General features: G+C 43.6%; 1 protein-coding gene and 1 gene segment (V, D, J or C); both read left to right on the top strand.

Annotated features, from left to right (window-relative positions):
- Nucleotides 1–4,224: 4,224 nt before the first annotated feature.
- LOC118517835 lies at nucleotides 4,225–7,463 on the top strand. The segment is given in 3 exon segments: nucleotides 4,225–4,336; nucleotides 4,438–4,788; nucleotides 7,447–7,463. Coding segments are annotated over 3 exon segments (414 nt in total).
- A 92-nt stretch (nucleotides 7,464–7,555) lies between these two features.
- LOC118517834 (disintegrin and metalloproteinase domain-containing protein 21-like) lies at nucleotides 7,556–9,778 on the top strand. Its single transcript, XM_036064289.1, has one exon. It carries the CDS (start codon nucleotides 7,556–7,558, stop codon nucleotides 9,776–9,778), a length of 2,223 nt encoding a protein of 740 aa, XP_035920182.1.
- The last annotated feature ends 5,371 nt before the right edge of the window (nucleotides 9,779–15,149 follow it).

The following is a 15,149-nucleotide window of genomic DNA, read 5'->3' as shown; positions in this document are numbered from 1 at the left end:
TCCAGTTCCATCCACGTTGCTACAAAGGGCCATATTTCATTTTTTCTCATTGCCACATAGTACTCCATTGTGTATATATATCCTGAGAAACTTAACAGGAACCCATGGGGGAGGGGAAGGAAAAAAAAAAAAGAGGTTAGAGTGGGAGAGAGCCAAAGCATAAGAGACTGTTAAAAACTGAGAACAACAACAAAAAAAAAAAAAGAACAAAAAAAAAAGAACAAAAAAAAAAAAAACTGAGAACAAACTGAGGGTTGATGGGGGGTGGGAGGGAGGGGAGGGTGGGTGATGGGTATTGAGGAGGGCACCTTTTGGGATGAGCACTGGGTGTTGTATGGAAACCAATTTGTCAATAAATTTCATATATATATATAAAAAAAAAAGAAAAAGCATTTGACAAAATCCAAAAAATAAAAAAATAAAAAAAAATAAAATAGATGTAAGTGATTTTCAAACAGAGGAGACTGACTCATTCAAGTGATCTAAATTTAATATATTTGGGCAGCTTCTCTCTCCTTTTATTTTCCTTAAGGTTTTCCTTTGATGCCCATGAAGAGAGACCATGAGTAAAGACCCTTGTGGTTGTCGAAACCCCACAGCGTCTTCATCAACTCCACGACTTTCTCTCAAGATTCTCAGGATATACACGTTCCTGTGAGAGAAAAGAGTAGTTTCTACCCTTCACTCCCTTTGTTCTCCATCCAGTTCAGGAAGCCAGAGACAACAAGTGGGGAGGCACACTGAGTCAAGTCTTACAAAACGGTCAGCCAGGGGTTCATTCTACTGAAGTAGTTAAGGAATCTTCCACTGGATCCACCTGTATCCTCACCTGCCTCTCCCGACAACATGAGGCCCAGACCTTCCTCACACTCAGCTGGACATGAAGTCAACTGTATGGGAGCAGATTAGGAACTCAGTTCAGTGGGTTATTTCACCGCAGTTTTCCATAGTGGCTACACTATGTTGCACTCCCATCAAGTGAATTCTAGGATTGTCTGTTCTCCACATCCTCAGCAACACTGGAGATGTTCTCCTTGTGTTTGTCTTATTTTATAATAGCCTTGCTATCAGTTGTGAGGTGATATCTCAGGGGATCGGGGGTGGAATTCTCTGATGATTAGTGATGATGAACATCAAGTCATATGCTGGATGGACATTTTTTCAACCTTAATAGTGAAATGGATATTTACATATTTGACCCAAATTTTAATTAGGTGATGTGTTTATTGTTATGATTATAATTGTGATTTTTGCTATTGATGTTAAGAAGTCCCTCCTGTATTTTGGATATTAACTCCTTTTCAATATTTTTAATGTAATGTCTCCCATTTCATAGACTGCCTTCTCGCTCTGCTACTATTTTCTTTGCCCCCTTTCTAGTTTGATGTAGTCCCCCTTGTCTGCCTTGGTTCTCTGTGATTTTGCTTTTGTATAAAATAAATCATTGTCAAGCGAATATCTTGATGTTTATCCTGTGTGTTTTCTTCGAAGCCATTTTGGGTCAGCTGTTCTGCTTAATCTTTAATCCATTTTGAGGTTTTTTTGTGTTGACATATATGTATGATGCAAGATTATGGCCAAATGTCATTATTTTGCATGTATTTTGCATTATTTGCATTATTTTGCATATATCAACACCATTTTTTAACGTTTCTTTTATTTTTGAGGGAGAGGGACAAATCATGAGCACGGGAGGCACAGAGATAGAGGCAGAAACTGAATCCAGGCTCTGGGCTGTCAGCACAGAGCCTGATGTGGGGCTCAAACCCACAAACCATGACATCAGTACGTGACTGGAAGTTGGATGCTTAACCGACTGAGCCACCCAGGCGCCCCTAGTCAACACCATGTTTAAGAGACACGATCCTTTCCCCACTGCACATTGTTGGAAATCTCATGGAGGATTTGCTGACTGCATCTGCACAATTCTACTTCTGGGCTCCATAATGAGCTCCACTGGTCTATATGTCTCATTTCATGCCAGCAGTACACTGTGGGAGTTAATGTACCTCTGCAATATATTTAGAAGGAAGAAGTGTGATGTCTCCAGGTTCTCTCCTCTTCATGATTGTTTTATTACGTCCATGTGTTGTGTGGTTCCCTATGAATTAGTATACTTTTCAGATTCCTTTAAAAAAAAGTCATTGGTATTTTCATTGAGATAAAAAGATAAATATAAAATTAACATAAAGAGATACATCATAGAAAAGATATAGACTATCACAAATACAGAAAACAAATCAACTTCATTAAAATTTGAATTTGGAAAGATAAGTGAAATTTTAAAAACATAGGTAGCCTAGGGAAATAGGTAAGATTCAAACAAATGCTATCGGAACTGAAAAGGAGACATAACTGAACTAAAGACATGAAAAGATAATTAAAGGAAAACTTAGGTATTTATAGGCCAACAATTAGATCACCAGGAACAAATTACACATTTTCTAGCATCATGTAAGCCACCAAGACTCTTTCATGCAAAAATACAAGAGGAACAAAACAAAAATTAGTAAGAAGATATCCTTAATATAAAACTTTCACCCTCCAAAACAAACATGGTGTTATTAAAATTCTACAATATTTAAAGAATAATTAATGCCAATACTTCTCAAACTATTACAAATTGCTGATGAAAAAGACCACTCCCAGATGCACTTTATGAGGACACCTTTACTCTCACAACAAAGCCAGAGAAACACAGCACAAGAAGGGAAACTACAGGCCAGTGTCTCAGATACACATACATGCGAAATTCCTTGATGAAATCCGAGACTACTGAATTCAACAGCACACTGAAAGGATCATACGTGATAATCCAGTGTGATGCATCCCTGGGATGCAAGTATCCTTCAACATACACAAATGCAAAAACGTGATGTCCTCCATTAACAGAGGGAATGATTGAATCAAAGCCATCCTTAATTTATTCATAAAATCATTAGACAGTTTTTTCATGAACAAAAGCACATGTTCATCATTTAAAGTAACTCAATTAAAAAGGAGAAGGAAATTACCTCCACACGATCATGGCCACTATGAGAGCCCACACCTGACAGCATATTGAACATAAAATACTAAAACCATTTCTGCCACATCAGGAGCCAGGAAATGATGGTCATCCCCAACGGAAGTATTCCACATGATAACGTGAAGAATAACGATGCCGCCTCAAACCATGTCATCGTGTCACAGTCCTTATTTGAACGAAAGTCACGGGAGAAACAGCCAGTCCAAGGACACTCAGACCCTGCTGTGTCCCTTGACAGCAGGATATAAATCTCCCTTGGGAAACTCCCTTCCCTGTACCAGGAGGGGAGAACCATCCTTAGCACCAGAATAAGGAACACAGGGACAAGAAGGATGTGCAAACAAACCTAGTTATTTGTTGACTAGTTAAATACCCCAAAACCACACCTTTGCCTTGACTCTTGCCAAATCCAATGTTTTGTTGTCTGAAAGTCACAAGTGCCACCTGCTTTGTTCATTCTCTGGGTGTCATATTATTAGGAGGCCCAGGCACTTGCAAAATGAAATTTATTCCCCCATTTAGATCAGTCTTATGTCAATTGAATCCTTACACTGGGTGAAAACCCAGAAGAAAAGAAGGGAAAGGCATTCTTGTCCTACAACTGGAAGAAGTACCCACAAACTTTGGCAATAAAAAGAAATAAAAGACATTTAAATCAGTAAGGAGGAAGGAAAATTATTTGTTTGCAGATGACATGATCTTAAACATAACAAAACCCTAGAGATACCACAAAAAATATTAGAACCAGTTTTTTTAAAATGAGGAAAGGTGCAGGATGCAAAATGAACAAAGAAAATGAATAAAAATAAACCACCTGTGATTCTACACACCAGCATGGAAATATATGCAAAACAAATAACAAAATTATACAACTGAAAATGGGACAGAATAAAGTACTTGGGATTAAACTTTATAAATTATGTAAAATAATTGTAGAGTGAAAATGACCTTTGTTGATGAAAGACATGTAAAAATGCACAAGTCCCTGCAAATATAACTGTGCTCACTGATTAGAATTCTTCATATTGTCACAGCGCCATCTACACAAACTACTCTACAAGTGCATCCTTAAACTTGTTCACTTTTAAAGAATCAAATCTAAGTCTGGAGTGTAATATATATGTCAGAGCACATGCAAATGGGGCCCTCTCTGTGCTGATAAAACCAGCCCAGCCCGACCGTGTAGCTGGGAGACGAGCCCCAGCCCCAGGAGTCCCAGGTGTTCCCATTCTGTGATCAGCACAGAACACACACACCTCACCATGGAGTTTGTGCTTGGCTGGGTTTTCCTGGTTGGTCTTTTAAAAGGTAATTCATGGTGAATGAGAGACACTGAGTATGTGAGTGGACATAACTGAGAAAGAGTGGATGTGTGACAGTTTCCTGACCAACATGTCTTGTGTCTGCAGGTGTCCAGTGTGACGTGCAGCTGGTGGAGTCTGGGGGAGACCTGGTGAAGCCTGGGGGGTCCCTGAGACTCACCTGTGTGGCCTCTGGATTCACCTTCAGTAGTTCCAGCATGAGCTGGGTCCGCCAGGCTCCAGGGAAGGGGCTGCAGTGGGTCGCATACATTTATGATGATGGAAGTGGCACAAGCTACGCAGACTCCGTGAAGGGCCGATTCACCATCTCCAGAGACAACGCCAAGAACACGCTGTATCTGCAGATGAACAGCCTCAAGACCGAGGACACGGCCACATATTACTGTGCGAAAGACACAGTGAGGGGACCTCACTGGGAGCCCACACACAAACCTCCCTGCAGGAGGGGATCAGCACCACCAGGGGGCGCACACTATGCACAATTTTGCTTTGTTCCCAGGCGCATGTGCAGATGGAGGTTACAGGCAGGTTTCCTGTCAGGGTCTGGGGCTTCCTCTCCACACAGTTTTCCCAGGGAGCCTCCCTGGTTATATGCTTCTGTGTTTACCTATTAACTCTCTGAATTAGCAACTGGGTTGTCATAGGGAAACTAGACTAACGTGCACAAAGACACAGTTGTTTGCACTTGTTTACTCCTGTCCCTCAACATGAGTGAATTACATATTTCCTGAGGCACGAAAGCTGAACCTTTACAAGAGTCCCAGATGCGCTCCCTGTGCAGCCAGGACCACAGGATCCCACAGCTCCCCATTACCTTCACCCAGCACTTGTCCCAATCAAACAACGTGAGACTTCCCTCCTGGCACTTGCTACTCAGGACGTTAAATGAGCTACAGCTTTATTCAATTCCTCTAAACAAGACATAAATCATCTCCATGTATTAGTCAGGATTCCCTCGAGCAACAGAACCCAAAGCACATTGGTTTCCATGACAAAATATGTTGAGAAGTCCCATGATCTACTGTCACAAGCTGGAGACCCAGGAAAACCAGTGATTTAACTTTTGTCTGATTCTGAACTAGTGTCTAGTCTCAGAACTTGGGGAGCTGATGAAGTAACAAGGATAGGAGGAGACAAATGTTCCAGTTCAAACACGCAGATGGGAAGTAAAAATGAAGGAATTCTTCCTCCCTCTGCATCGGATTCTACTCAGAACTATAATGGAATGGGTGATGCCCAGGCAGAAAGAAACCATGGATGGAAATGCCAATCTCTTCTGGAAACTCATCACAGACATCCACAGAAACAGTAGTGAATCTGGGTACCCATGACTCAGTCAAGATAACCCATAAAGTTAATCATGACAAGTCAACTTCCTGTAAACATGGGACTCAAAGACTGAAGACTTGAATTTAAATTAATAATAAAACAAGAGGGGCACCTGGGTGGCGCAGTTGGTTAAGCGTCCGACTTCAGCCAGGTCACGATCTCGTGGTCCGAGAGTTCGAGCCCCGCGTCAGGCTCTGGGCTGATGGCTCAGAGCCTGGAGCCTGTTTCCGATTCTGTGTCTCCCTCTCTCTCTGCCCCTCCCCCGTTCATGCTCTGTCTCTCTCTGTCCCAAAAATAAATAAACGTTGAAAAAATAAATATAAATAAATAAATAAATAAATAAAACAAGAAAATTAAATACATACATATATGAACTATTGGGACTACCTCAAAATAGCACGCTTCTGCACAGTGAGGGAAACAATCAACAAAACTAAAAGGCAACCTATGGAATGGAAGAAGATATTTGTAAATGACATATCCTCAGGGTTAGTATTCAAAGTATGTAAATGTTTTTAAATTATTTTCACATTATCAGTAGAGAGTGTGTCCATGCAGTTCATCATACTGTCGTATGAGAAGCAAAATTAGTGTTTCCACTTTCGTACTGTGTTAGGATCTCACTGAACATGAGACCCACACTCTTCACAAACTTTTAACCATACAGTATAGTATTGGTAATTACAGGTGTAATGTTGTGGAGACCCCTCTAGAACTTAATCATCTTGCATAACACAAAATCATAGCCCTTGAGATCTACTCCTCATTGCCCCACCCTACCAGCCCCAGACAACTGCCGTTCCACTCTCCATTTTATTGTTATCAAATCCCAAATTCAGCTGAGTATTTCTGGAAAGGTCAATGTTCATAGTTTTAGTTTCGGTGGGAAAAGAAGTTGAGCTTTATTTAGGAGGCCAGCCACCTGGAGAAAAGGCAGACTCTTCTCCAAAAGCCAACTCTGAGGGTTTCTACCCAACTCAGGGGATTTTAAAGGACTAGACAGTACTTAAACAAGGGAGTTCCATGGTCGATACCATCTTTCCATCATGTGCAGCCTGCCATGGTGCAAGCTGCCAACGTAACCTCAACTCCCCTGCACCTCCAGCTGAGGAGAGAACCTCACATGCATGGGAGGAGACTGCCAGAGGCCAGGAAAGAACCACAATAAGGGATTAGAGTGGAAAACCCCTGGGGCTCACACATGGTCAGCAGTAATTTCTTTTCTCCCCTGCTGGCATTAAAAAAAATACTAAAATACAACCTTGTACTTCACCAATCATGACACAGAATACTGGGAAATGTTTCCTCAGTAAACTCAGAGGAACCTTCAAAGCAACAACCAAAAGGATCAAATGGCTTGCAAACTAATAGCCAACCAGAATAAGACATGTAAAATTACAAAGCAATGTTTTTCAATACGTACAAAGGTAAAATTGACAATGTCTACCTCTACATCCCAAGGAAGTAGGAAGCAGTGGTCTCCATAATGAGGAAAAGCAGTAATCCATGGAAAGTGACCCAGCAGTACCACAGGACATGGAATTGGCAGATAAGTTCAGGGTATTAAAATTGCATATCCCACATTCACTAGCTGGAGAAAAGATGGAATGTGTTGAATAGAGCCGTGTTTCTGGGTCCAAGTCCCTACCCATGTCCATGTGACCACTCTTGACCATGGCCCACCTGACTCTCCCACATCCACCCCAGCTGAACTGATGTGCAGGGTCACCCAAAGCCACACCCTGTGACTGTTACCTAACCCCACAGGTGGCCCCGAGGTGTAGGGTGCTGGCCACCTGGCACAGCCCTCTGTTCTGTCAGATGGTCTAGACCTGGCTTTGCTGAGGATCCTCCATTTATCCACTCTCACTGGCAGATGTCCCTGAGCAGGGGCATGAGGCTGGCAGACGGCCAGGTCACCCTGAGGGCGCCCCTCTTGCTGTTTGCACTCTGGGCAGTGCTGGCTCCTGTGCAGGGTTCTCAAGGGCATCCCTCATGGCGCTACATCTCCTCTGAGGTGGTAATTCCCAAGAAGGAGCTTCACCATGGCAAGGGCGTTCAGATGCCTGGCTGGCTGTCCTATAGCCTGCGTTTTGGTGGCAAGAGACATGTTATCCACATGCGACGCAAGAAACTGTTTTGGTCCAGACATCTGCTGATGATGACTCAGGATGATCAGGGAGCCTTGCAGATGGACTACCCCTTCATCCCTCCAGACTGTTACTACCTCGGCTACCTGGAGGAGATTCCTCTTTCCATGGTCACCATGGACACGTGCTATGGGGGTCTTGAAGGTATCATGAAGTTGGATGACCTTGCCTATGAAATCAGACCCCTCAGCGATTCCCAACGGTTTGAACACATTGTTTCTCAGATAGTGTCAGACATCAGTGCAACGGGACCTACTTATAAACTGGGATATAAGGAGGATAGGGACCCCCTGTTCTCTCAGAAAACTGCCAGTACAGCCCCCAGGATCAATAATAGGATATTTTCATCCCATAAAGGCATGATAAGAGGATTTGCTCAAAGTTCCAATTCAATGTATCATGTATATAATAATATGACATTGTGTATAAAATTCATGATAGATATGGTTAGTTTAATAGACTCAATGTACAAAGGTCTTGACATAAGGTACCATCTTACTGCAGTTCTTGTATTTGATGTTAGAGATCCAGTCAACATGAATGATTATAGAATTCCAGGTGGTGAATACTACCAATTCCACCATACCTACTTGTACAATGTCATACAACCTAGTGCATCCTTCATTGTGGTTAAAGATGGACCAGAAGATTATCAGTACAACCCTAGAATGTTTGGCTTCTGCTCTTCTCAAAGCCTACATATGGTTGGTCACCTAGGCAGACATTATTTATTGTTAGCTGTGGTAACATCTCATCTCTGTGGAAGAAGCTTGGGTCTGTATTTTGATGATCATGATTGCAGCTGCCAGAGGAGGTCCAGCTGCATCATGCACAGATACCCTGGGTTGACAGATTCCTTCAGTAACTGTTCTTTTGTGCACATTCAAAACATGCTGAGTACTGAAAAGCATTGCCTATTTAGTGAACACCTGAAGTTCTTCAACGCAAGCCTGATACACATACGTTGTGGAAACTCTATAGTGGAGGATAGGGAGCAGTGTGACTGTGGCTCCTTCAAGGAGTGTAATGCCAACCCCTGCTGTAGTAATGACTGCAGATTTGAGAGTACATTTCTCTGTGATAAAGGATTGTGCTGTACAAACTGCACCTTCTCCGCTGCTGGGACGCTCTGCAGACCAATCCGAAATATCTGTGACCTTCCAGAGTACTGCCAAGGGGGATCTTCTGGCTGCCCTGATGATTTCTACATGCAGGATGGAACCCCGTGCAGTGAAGAAGGCTACTGCTATCATGGGAACTGCACTGACCGTACTATGCACTGCAAAGAAATCTTTGGTGCAAGCACTGTGGAGGGTCCAGATGTCTGCTACCAGATTAATAAAAAAGGCCACCGATTTGGACACTGTAGAAGAGAGTTTTCAGCCAGACGCTTTATTCAATGTCATGACCGAGATGTCAAGTGTGGAAGGCTGCAGTGTACCAATGTCACTCACCTCCCTCGGTTGCAGGAACACGTTGGATTCCATCAGTCTAAAATCTCAGGAGTCTGGTGTTGGGGACTAGATGAACATCGTGCCACAGGAACAACTGATGTTGGTCATGTGAGACATGGTACCCCCTGTGCTCCTGGAAAGTTCTGTCAGAATTCCCTCTGCAATGCTACTATAGGTGAAATAAATTACAACTGTTTGCCTGAGAAATGCAATCGTAGGGGGATTTGCAACAATAACAGAAACTGCCATTGCCACATAGGTTGGGATCCTCCATTTTGCAAATTACGAGGTGCTGGTGGGAGCACAGACAGTGGACCCCCTCCAAGAAGAATGCGGTCAGTCAGGCAAAGTCAGGAATCCGTGGTATATCTCAGAGTGATCTTTGCTCGAATTTATGCTTTAATCACTACATTCCTCTTTGGCATCGCCACAAATGTCAGAACTGTCAAGACAGTGAAAGTTAAGGAAGAGATTGCTGGTGAAGGCAATCCATAAATCAGCCTCCAGACCCCTGAACAACTATAGGCAAACCACCTGGTGCATCTGTGAAAATACAGTAATGAGAAGTCAAAGCTGACATCCATGTTTCCAGGGGTCCCCAGGCACATCACGGCTCTGACACCAGGTCTCTCATGGGTCACTGACCAGCACTCTGAAATAAAACTTGAAAACTGCATGCTTGTGGCCTGTATGTATCTTGTAAGCCTGTAAGAGCCCAAACTGAGCCCAAGACTCTGCGCAGAGGACCTGAGTCAGCAGCTGTGTCCTGAACTGAGGTGTCTGGTTCCAGAATTAAGAGAATTTGACACAAGCTCTTTTAGGGACAAATTCATGAGTTTTCTCCAAAACTGTGCTCTTGTACACTGAGCTTTTTCTCATTTTCCAGGTAATCTCTCCTTCCCCGATCCCAATGTGGGTTCAGGGTAATGGAGGGCTACCACCACCCACACTGCCTGTCCCACACTGGGGTGTCTGTGGGTATGAGGGAAGGGGACCAGAGTTAGGTTCCACCTAGCGCAAGCTGTGCCTCCCTGGAGAGCAAATTTCCAAATGTGGGAGACTGAGACCATGAGGCTGAAACTAGCACCCAATGAAATCAACCAGAAAGGTAGGCACAAGTGCTTATGGATGACTCTGGCATCCAGAGAGAGCCCAGTGAATGTGAATCCCTCTTTCTTTCTTTTGCCTACTTTTCAGTGAGCTGAACAGTGACTGTAGTTGAGCCACGGTGAATGTCAGATGGCAGTCTTCAGAACAGGATTGTGCCAATGGAAAACCAGTCTATGCATATCTAAATAATTTTCAGTGCTAAATAATTTTCAATTCTAGAGTATAGTGTAAAATTAACAAAAATAAAATGTATAAATGAATGACAAAACTTTTTAAACTGACATTTGTAATGATATTATTTTTTTCCCCGATGCAATACAGGTACAAAGTACAGTATTTTCAACAACAACAAAAATCTCGCAAACTTAAGGACTTGCACTTCTCTCAGCATCCACAGAAAACCACTTTTAGTCTATAGCAATGTTTGTTTCCAGTGCTTTCCTCAATGCATATAGTTTGTGCTCTTACAAATACATCGTTGAACCCTACCCTCTCTTCTCCAAATATATTTTGATGTCCTATCCTTGAACTTTCTTCCTATTTCCAACATTCAATCTACACTTAAGATACCGCAGTCCATTTTTGTGCTAGATAATTCCATAATTTTAGTAGTATTAATGGCAAATTTAATTGGGCGAATCAGATACCCACTCACTGCCATGTCCTTTTTTATTTTTTTTAATTTAATGTTTGTTTATTTTTGAGAGAGAGATACAGAGCATGAGCAGGGGAGGGGCAGAGAGAGAGAGACACACACACAAAGAATCCAAAGCAGGCTCCAGGCTCTGAGCTGTCAGCACAGAGCCCGACACGGGGCTCGAACCTATGAACTGCAAGATCATGACCTCCTGAGCTGAAGTCAGACACTTAACCGATTGAGCCACTCAGGTGCCCCCAAAAGTTTATTTATTTTGAAAGAGAGAGAGTGTGTGTGAGCAGGTGAGGGGCAGAGAGAGGAGAGAGAAACCCCGGCAGGCTCCAAGCTGCCAGCACAGAACCCAACACAGTGCTCAAACTCACTAACCACGATATCATGACCTGAGCCAAAGTCAGACACTTAACCGACTGAGCCACCCAGGTGCCCCACTGCCATGTCCTTTAAGTGTTGATGGTTAATGACATGACTCCTCAAACCTTGTTCCTGTACTCCTCTCTGTCCCTCCCATGCAGACATCCCCTGTGGCTGGGAAGGTCTCTCTGTAAGGGTCCCCTCCCTTCTCCTTAGGGCTCATCTACACTCCAAATGCACTGTTGGGTGATGAGTCTTCATCGCATAGGAATCTCTATTTTCTGTGTTTTTCTTTTTCTGATTTATAATCGTCCCATCATGTCTCCTGACATAACTAATAGCTTATGACGGCAGTCCCAAGGTAGTGTATGAGGAAGTGTGAAGGTTCTGGGCAATGTGACTTCTCTCCAGAGAAGAATGACATCACTGCCATGCCACCCAGAGTCAACGTGCAAGCAGGTCACAATACTCCGTCAGGGACTGATGTGTGAAGGCAGCTCTCTTATTCACAGGGCACAGGCTTGCAGTGGCCCAGGTGACAGCCTGGGCTGTCTCTCCTCAAAAGCCCATCAAGTCCAAATTGACCTAATCTGCACCCCAGACTATGGAAAGCTAGAGTTAGGTTTGTTTTATCTCTTCCCTAAATATATTCTTTAAAAAAATATTATTTTTTCAGATATCATTGCATACACTATGCATAACTTTAAGACATACAAGGTGTTGATTTGTCGCATTTATATATTACAGTGTTATTACCACCATGTGGTTAGAGAGCACTTCCATCACCTCATATAACTATCATTTCTTTTTACAGTGATAACAGCTAAGACCTAGTCTCGTAGCAATTTTCAAGTTTATAATCCAGTATTATTGAGTATAATTTCTATGCTATGCATTAGATCTCCAGGACTTATCTACTAGTTGCAAGTTTGTACCCTTACACATCTCCCCAAACCCCCACTTCCCAGCCCTTGGCTACCAGGAGTTTTGTATTCTACATACAAATGATATCACACAGTAATTGTCTTCTTCTTAGAATAATGCCCTCAAGGTCCATCTATGGTGCATCAAAAGGCTTGGTTCCCTTCTTTCTCATGGTTGAACACTATTGTGTTCACATCTTCACCCATACCCACTTAGGTTATTGCCACACCTTGGGTGTTGTGAATAATGCTGCAGCAAACATGGGGGTACAGATGCCTCTTTGAGATCCTGTTTTTATTTTCTTTAGATAAATACCCAGCAGTGGAATTGCTGGGTCATGTAGCAGTTATATTTTGAATTTCTTGAGCAACCTCCAACTGGTTTCCACAGTGGCTGCCCCAATTTGCATTCCCACCAATAGTGCAAGAGGGTGTCTTTGCTCCACATCCTCACCAACACTTAACGTCTCTTGTGTTTCTGATAATAGCCATCCTAACAGGTGCATGGGGACACCTCATGGTGGTTTTGATTTGCATTTGATTAGTGGTACCGAGCATCTCTTAGTGTACCTATTAGCCATATGGATGTCTGTTGCTTTACAAGCTTCTCAGGAGCTTCCCTGATATAACCTGAACCTGGACCCTGTACTCAGAGACCAAAGACAGGGGCAAGACCCTCCAGGTTGGGAGGTGGCAGTTTTAATGAGCAAAGGAACTTACTTACAAGGTTTGTCTCAGGCATCCATGAGATGAGTGGTTTCTGTATCCACCTGCCAAATCTTAATAGTTTTCCTATGGAAGCCAAAACTGGATTTAGTCATGCATACTGTTCAGACAATCTCAGCACTACATCACTATCTCAAGGCTATAACCTTGGAGCAGCTTCTAAGAGCATTCAAGCTACAGGGAACACACATTCCAAGGACAGGAGAAGAGGCATGGGGCCTCCTAGTGGGTGGTTTAGCCCTTGGGGCAACCAGTGGTCACATCCTCTCAATAACCTTCCTCCAAAGTTTACCTTTTGTGATCAGCTCTTATAATTTCATGGGCCCCTCTTCCAGACTGTACCCTGAGCAGTCAGCAAAGGGGTTTCACTAGCATGTGGGTGGCGCCTGTGGTGGATGTCTGGCTGCATTGGAGGCAGATGCCACATCTACAATATGGAACATATTGGCACAGGCCAGCAGAGAAAATACAGATTAAGCAATGATTCCCAAAATCATTGACAACTTTTCCATCAAGATCCCCATGATCCAAATCATTGATCTATTAATTTCTCTAGGCTGGGGGTAGATCATAAAAGGCATTGTTTGTGAGCTATGTGATTCATAAATATGACATAGTAGCCAACTTGACAGGTATGAACACACAGCATTCTGTTTGGAAATGGCGCCGGCATCTGATAAGTCCAGATCAGTATGCTCCCCTCCCAGGATCATGACTAAGGCATCTAAGACGCTGGCAATGTTGCACACAGCCACATGGTCATATGGGTGTCACCACCTTGCCCAGTTCTCAGTGGTCCACCATTGTCCACCGTGACCCATCTGGCTTTCTTACTGGCCATGCTGGGCTGTTGAAAGTGTTGTGATCAGGGCACATAAAACCCGCTTGGTGCAGGTCTCCGATAAGTTCCATCTCTTTATGCCTGCAGGCAAGTTATATTGTTTGACAGTTAACCACACTTTGCAAGGCTGACACACTTGCCAGTTTCCAGTTGGAGTTTCCCATTAGCACTGGTTTGATTAACTTGGAGGCAGAATTCACCAATAGAGGCCTGCAGAGTTCGACTTTGTAGATTATCAATGCCCAGTATGTTCTCTGGTATGGGGCAGATTAAAAACCTCATATTCTCAGGAAGCAGAATGCCCAACTTGCAGTGTCAGAAGGGACCTTCCTGACCATGACTGATTGGCTCTGTAGCCACCGATGGCACTGAGGGGGCCAGAAAACTTCTGAGGGTTACCTTGGATTAGAATGCATTCTGTTCCTGTTCCCACCAGAGCCATCATGTTGTGTTTATTTCTGAAGGACTTAGCGAGCTCAACATGGGGCTTCTAGTCAATCCCAATGGCCCTCACCTGGAAGTGGTTTTGTTCTACATCCTCTACCTGGGGAGTAGGAGGCACCCACCCTGAATAGGACTGTGTCCCTGAGGCCTCTGCTAGAACAGGTGGAGTATTAGGGACGGTAGGGGCAGACTGTTATTCAGGTTTTATGGCTTTCCACAAGCCAACCAACACAGTGTTGGGTTGTTGGTCTATCTCTTTAGGTCCCAGCAGCAGTGAGGTCAAACCACATTGCCTCCAGGGTATTTTTGCAGCCAGTGGGGAGGGGTCCTTGGTTTTTGAAACTCCTTCTCTATGTTGAGCCTTTCCCATAGCCATGCCCATTCCTGGGGTCTATCCATTTCCCCCAAATAGCAGTGGATTTCCCAATATCTTAAATATTTTGTCCCACAACTGGGTTCAGCATGGATATCAGCATCCCATATCAGGTGCTGGGGGTGGACTGGATAATCTTGTTTTTTTATTCCTGCAGTGACTGTGGCCTGATCAAGACTTTCAAAGACAGGAGTGTGGATTACCTGTTTTGTTCCCAGTTTCCTAAGGATTTTTTTATGTCACACCTGTAGGTTTTTAGGGTCCCATGTGCCCAGGAACATCCCCCACATTGGGCAAAGCCTCACGGAAAGCTAAGATCACCCAACCCATAAGGAAGTGAGTACTTTGGATCCCCTGGGAGCTAAGCAGGAGCTGCTGGTGGGCAGCTGTGTGGTGATGTTGCTCTTCTTCTCTGCCCCCTGCCGGTCAGAGAAGTGCCA

This window comes from Lynx canadensis, chromosome B3 (assembly GCF_007474595.2).
Source record: "Lynx canadensis isolate LIC74 chromosome B3, mLynCan4.pri.v2, whole genome shotgun sequence".
Lineage (NCBI taxonomy): Eukaryota > Metazoa > Chordata > Mammalia > Carnivora > Felidae > Lynx > Lynx canadensis.
The sequence above is the reverse complement of the archived record's forward strand: the minus strand, read 5'-3'. Positions and strand labels throughout refer to the sequence as shown.

What these genes read in the sequence shown, in the direction of transcription:
- LOC118517834 (XM_036064289.1), top strand. Translation starts at nt 7,556, where the DNA reads ATGTCCCTGAGCAGGGGCATGAGGCTGGCAGACGGCCAGGTCACCCTG.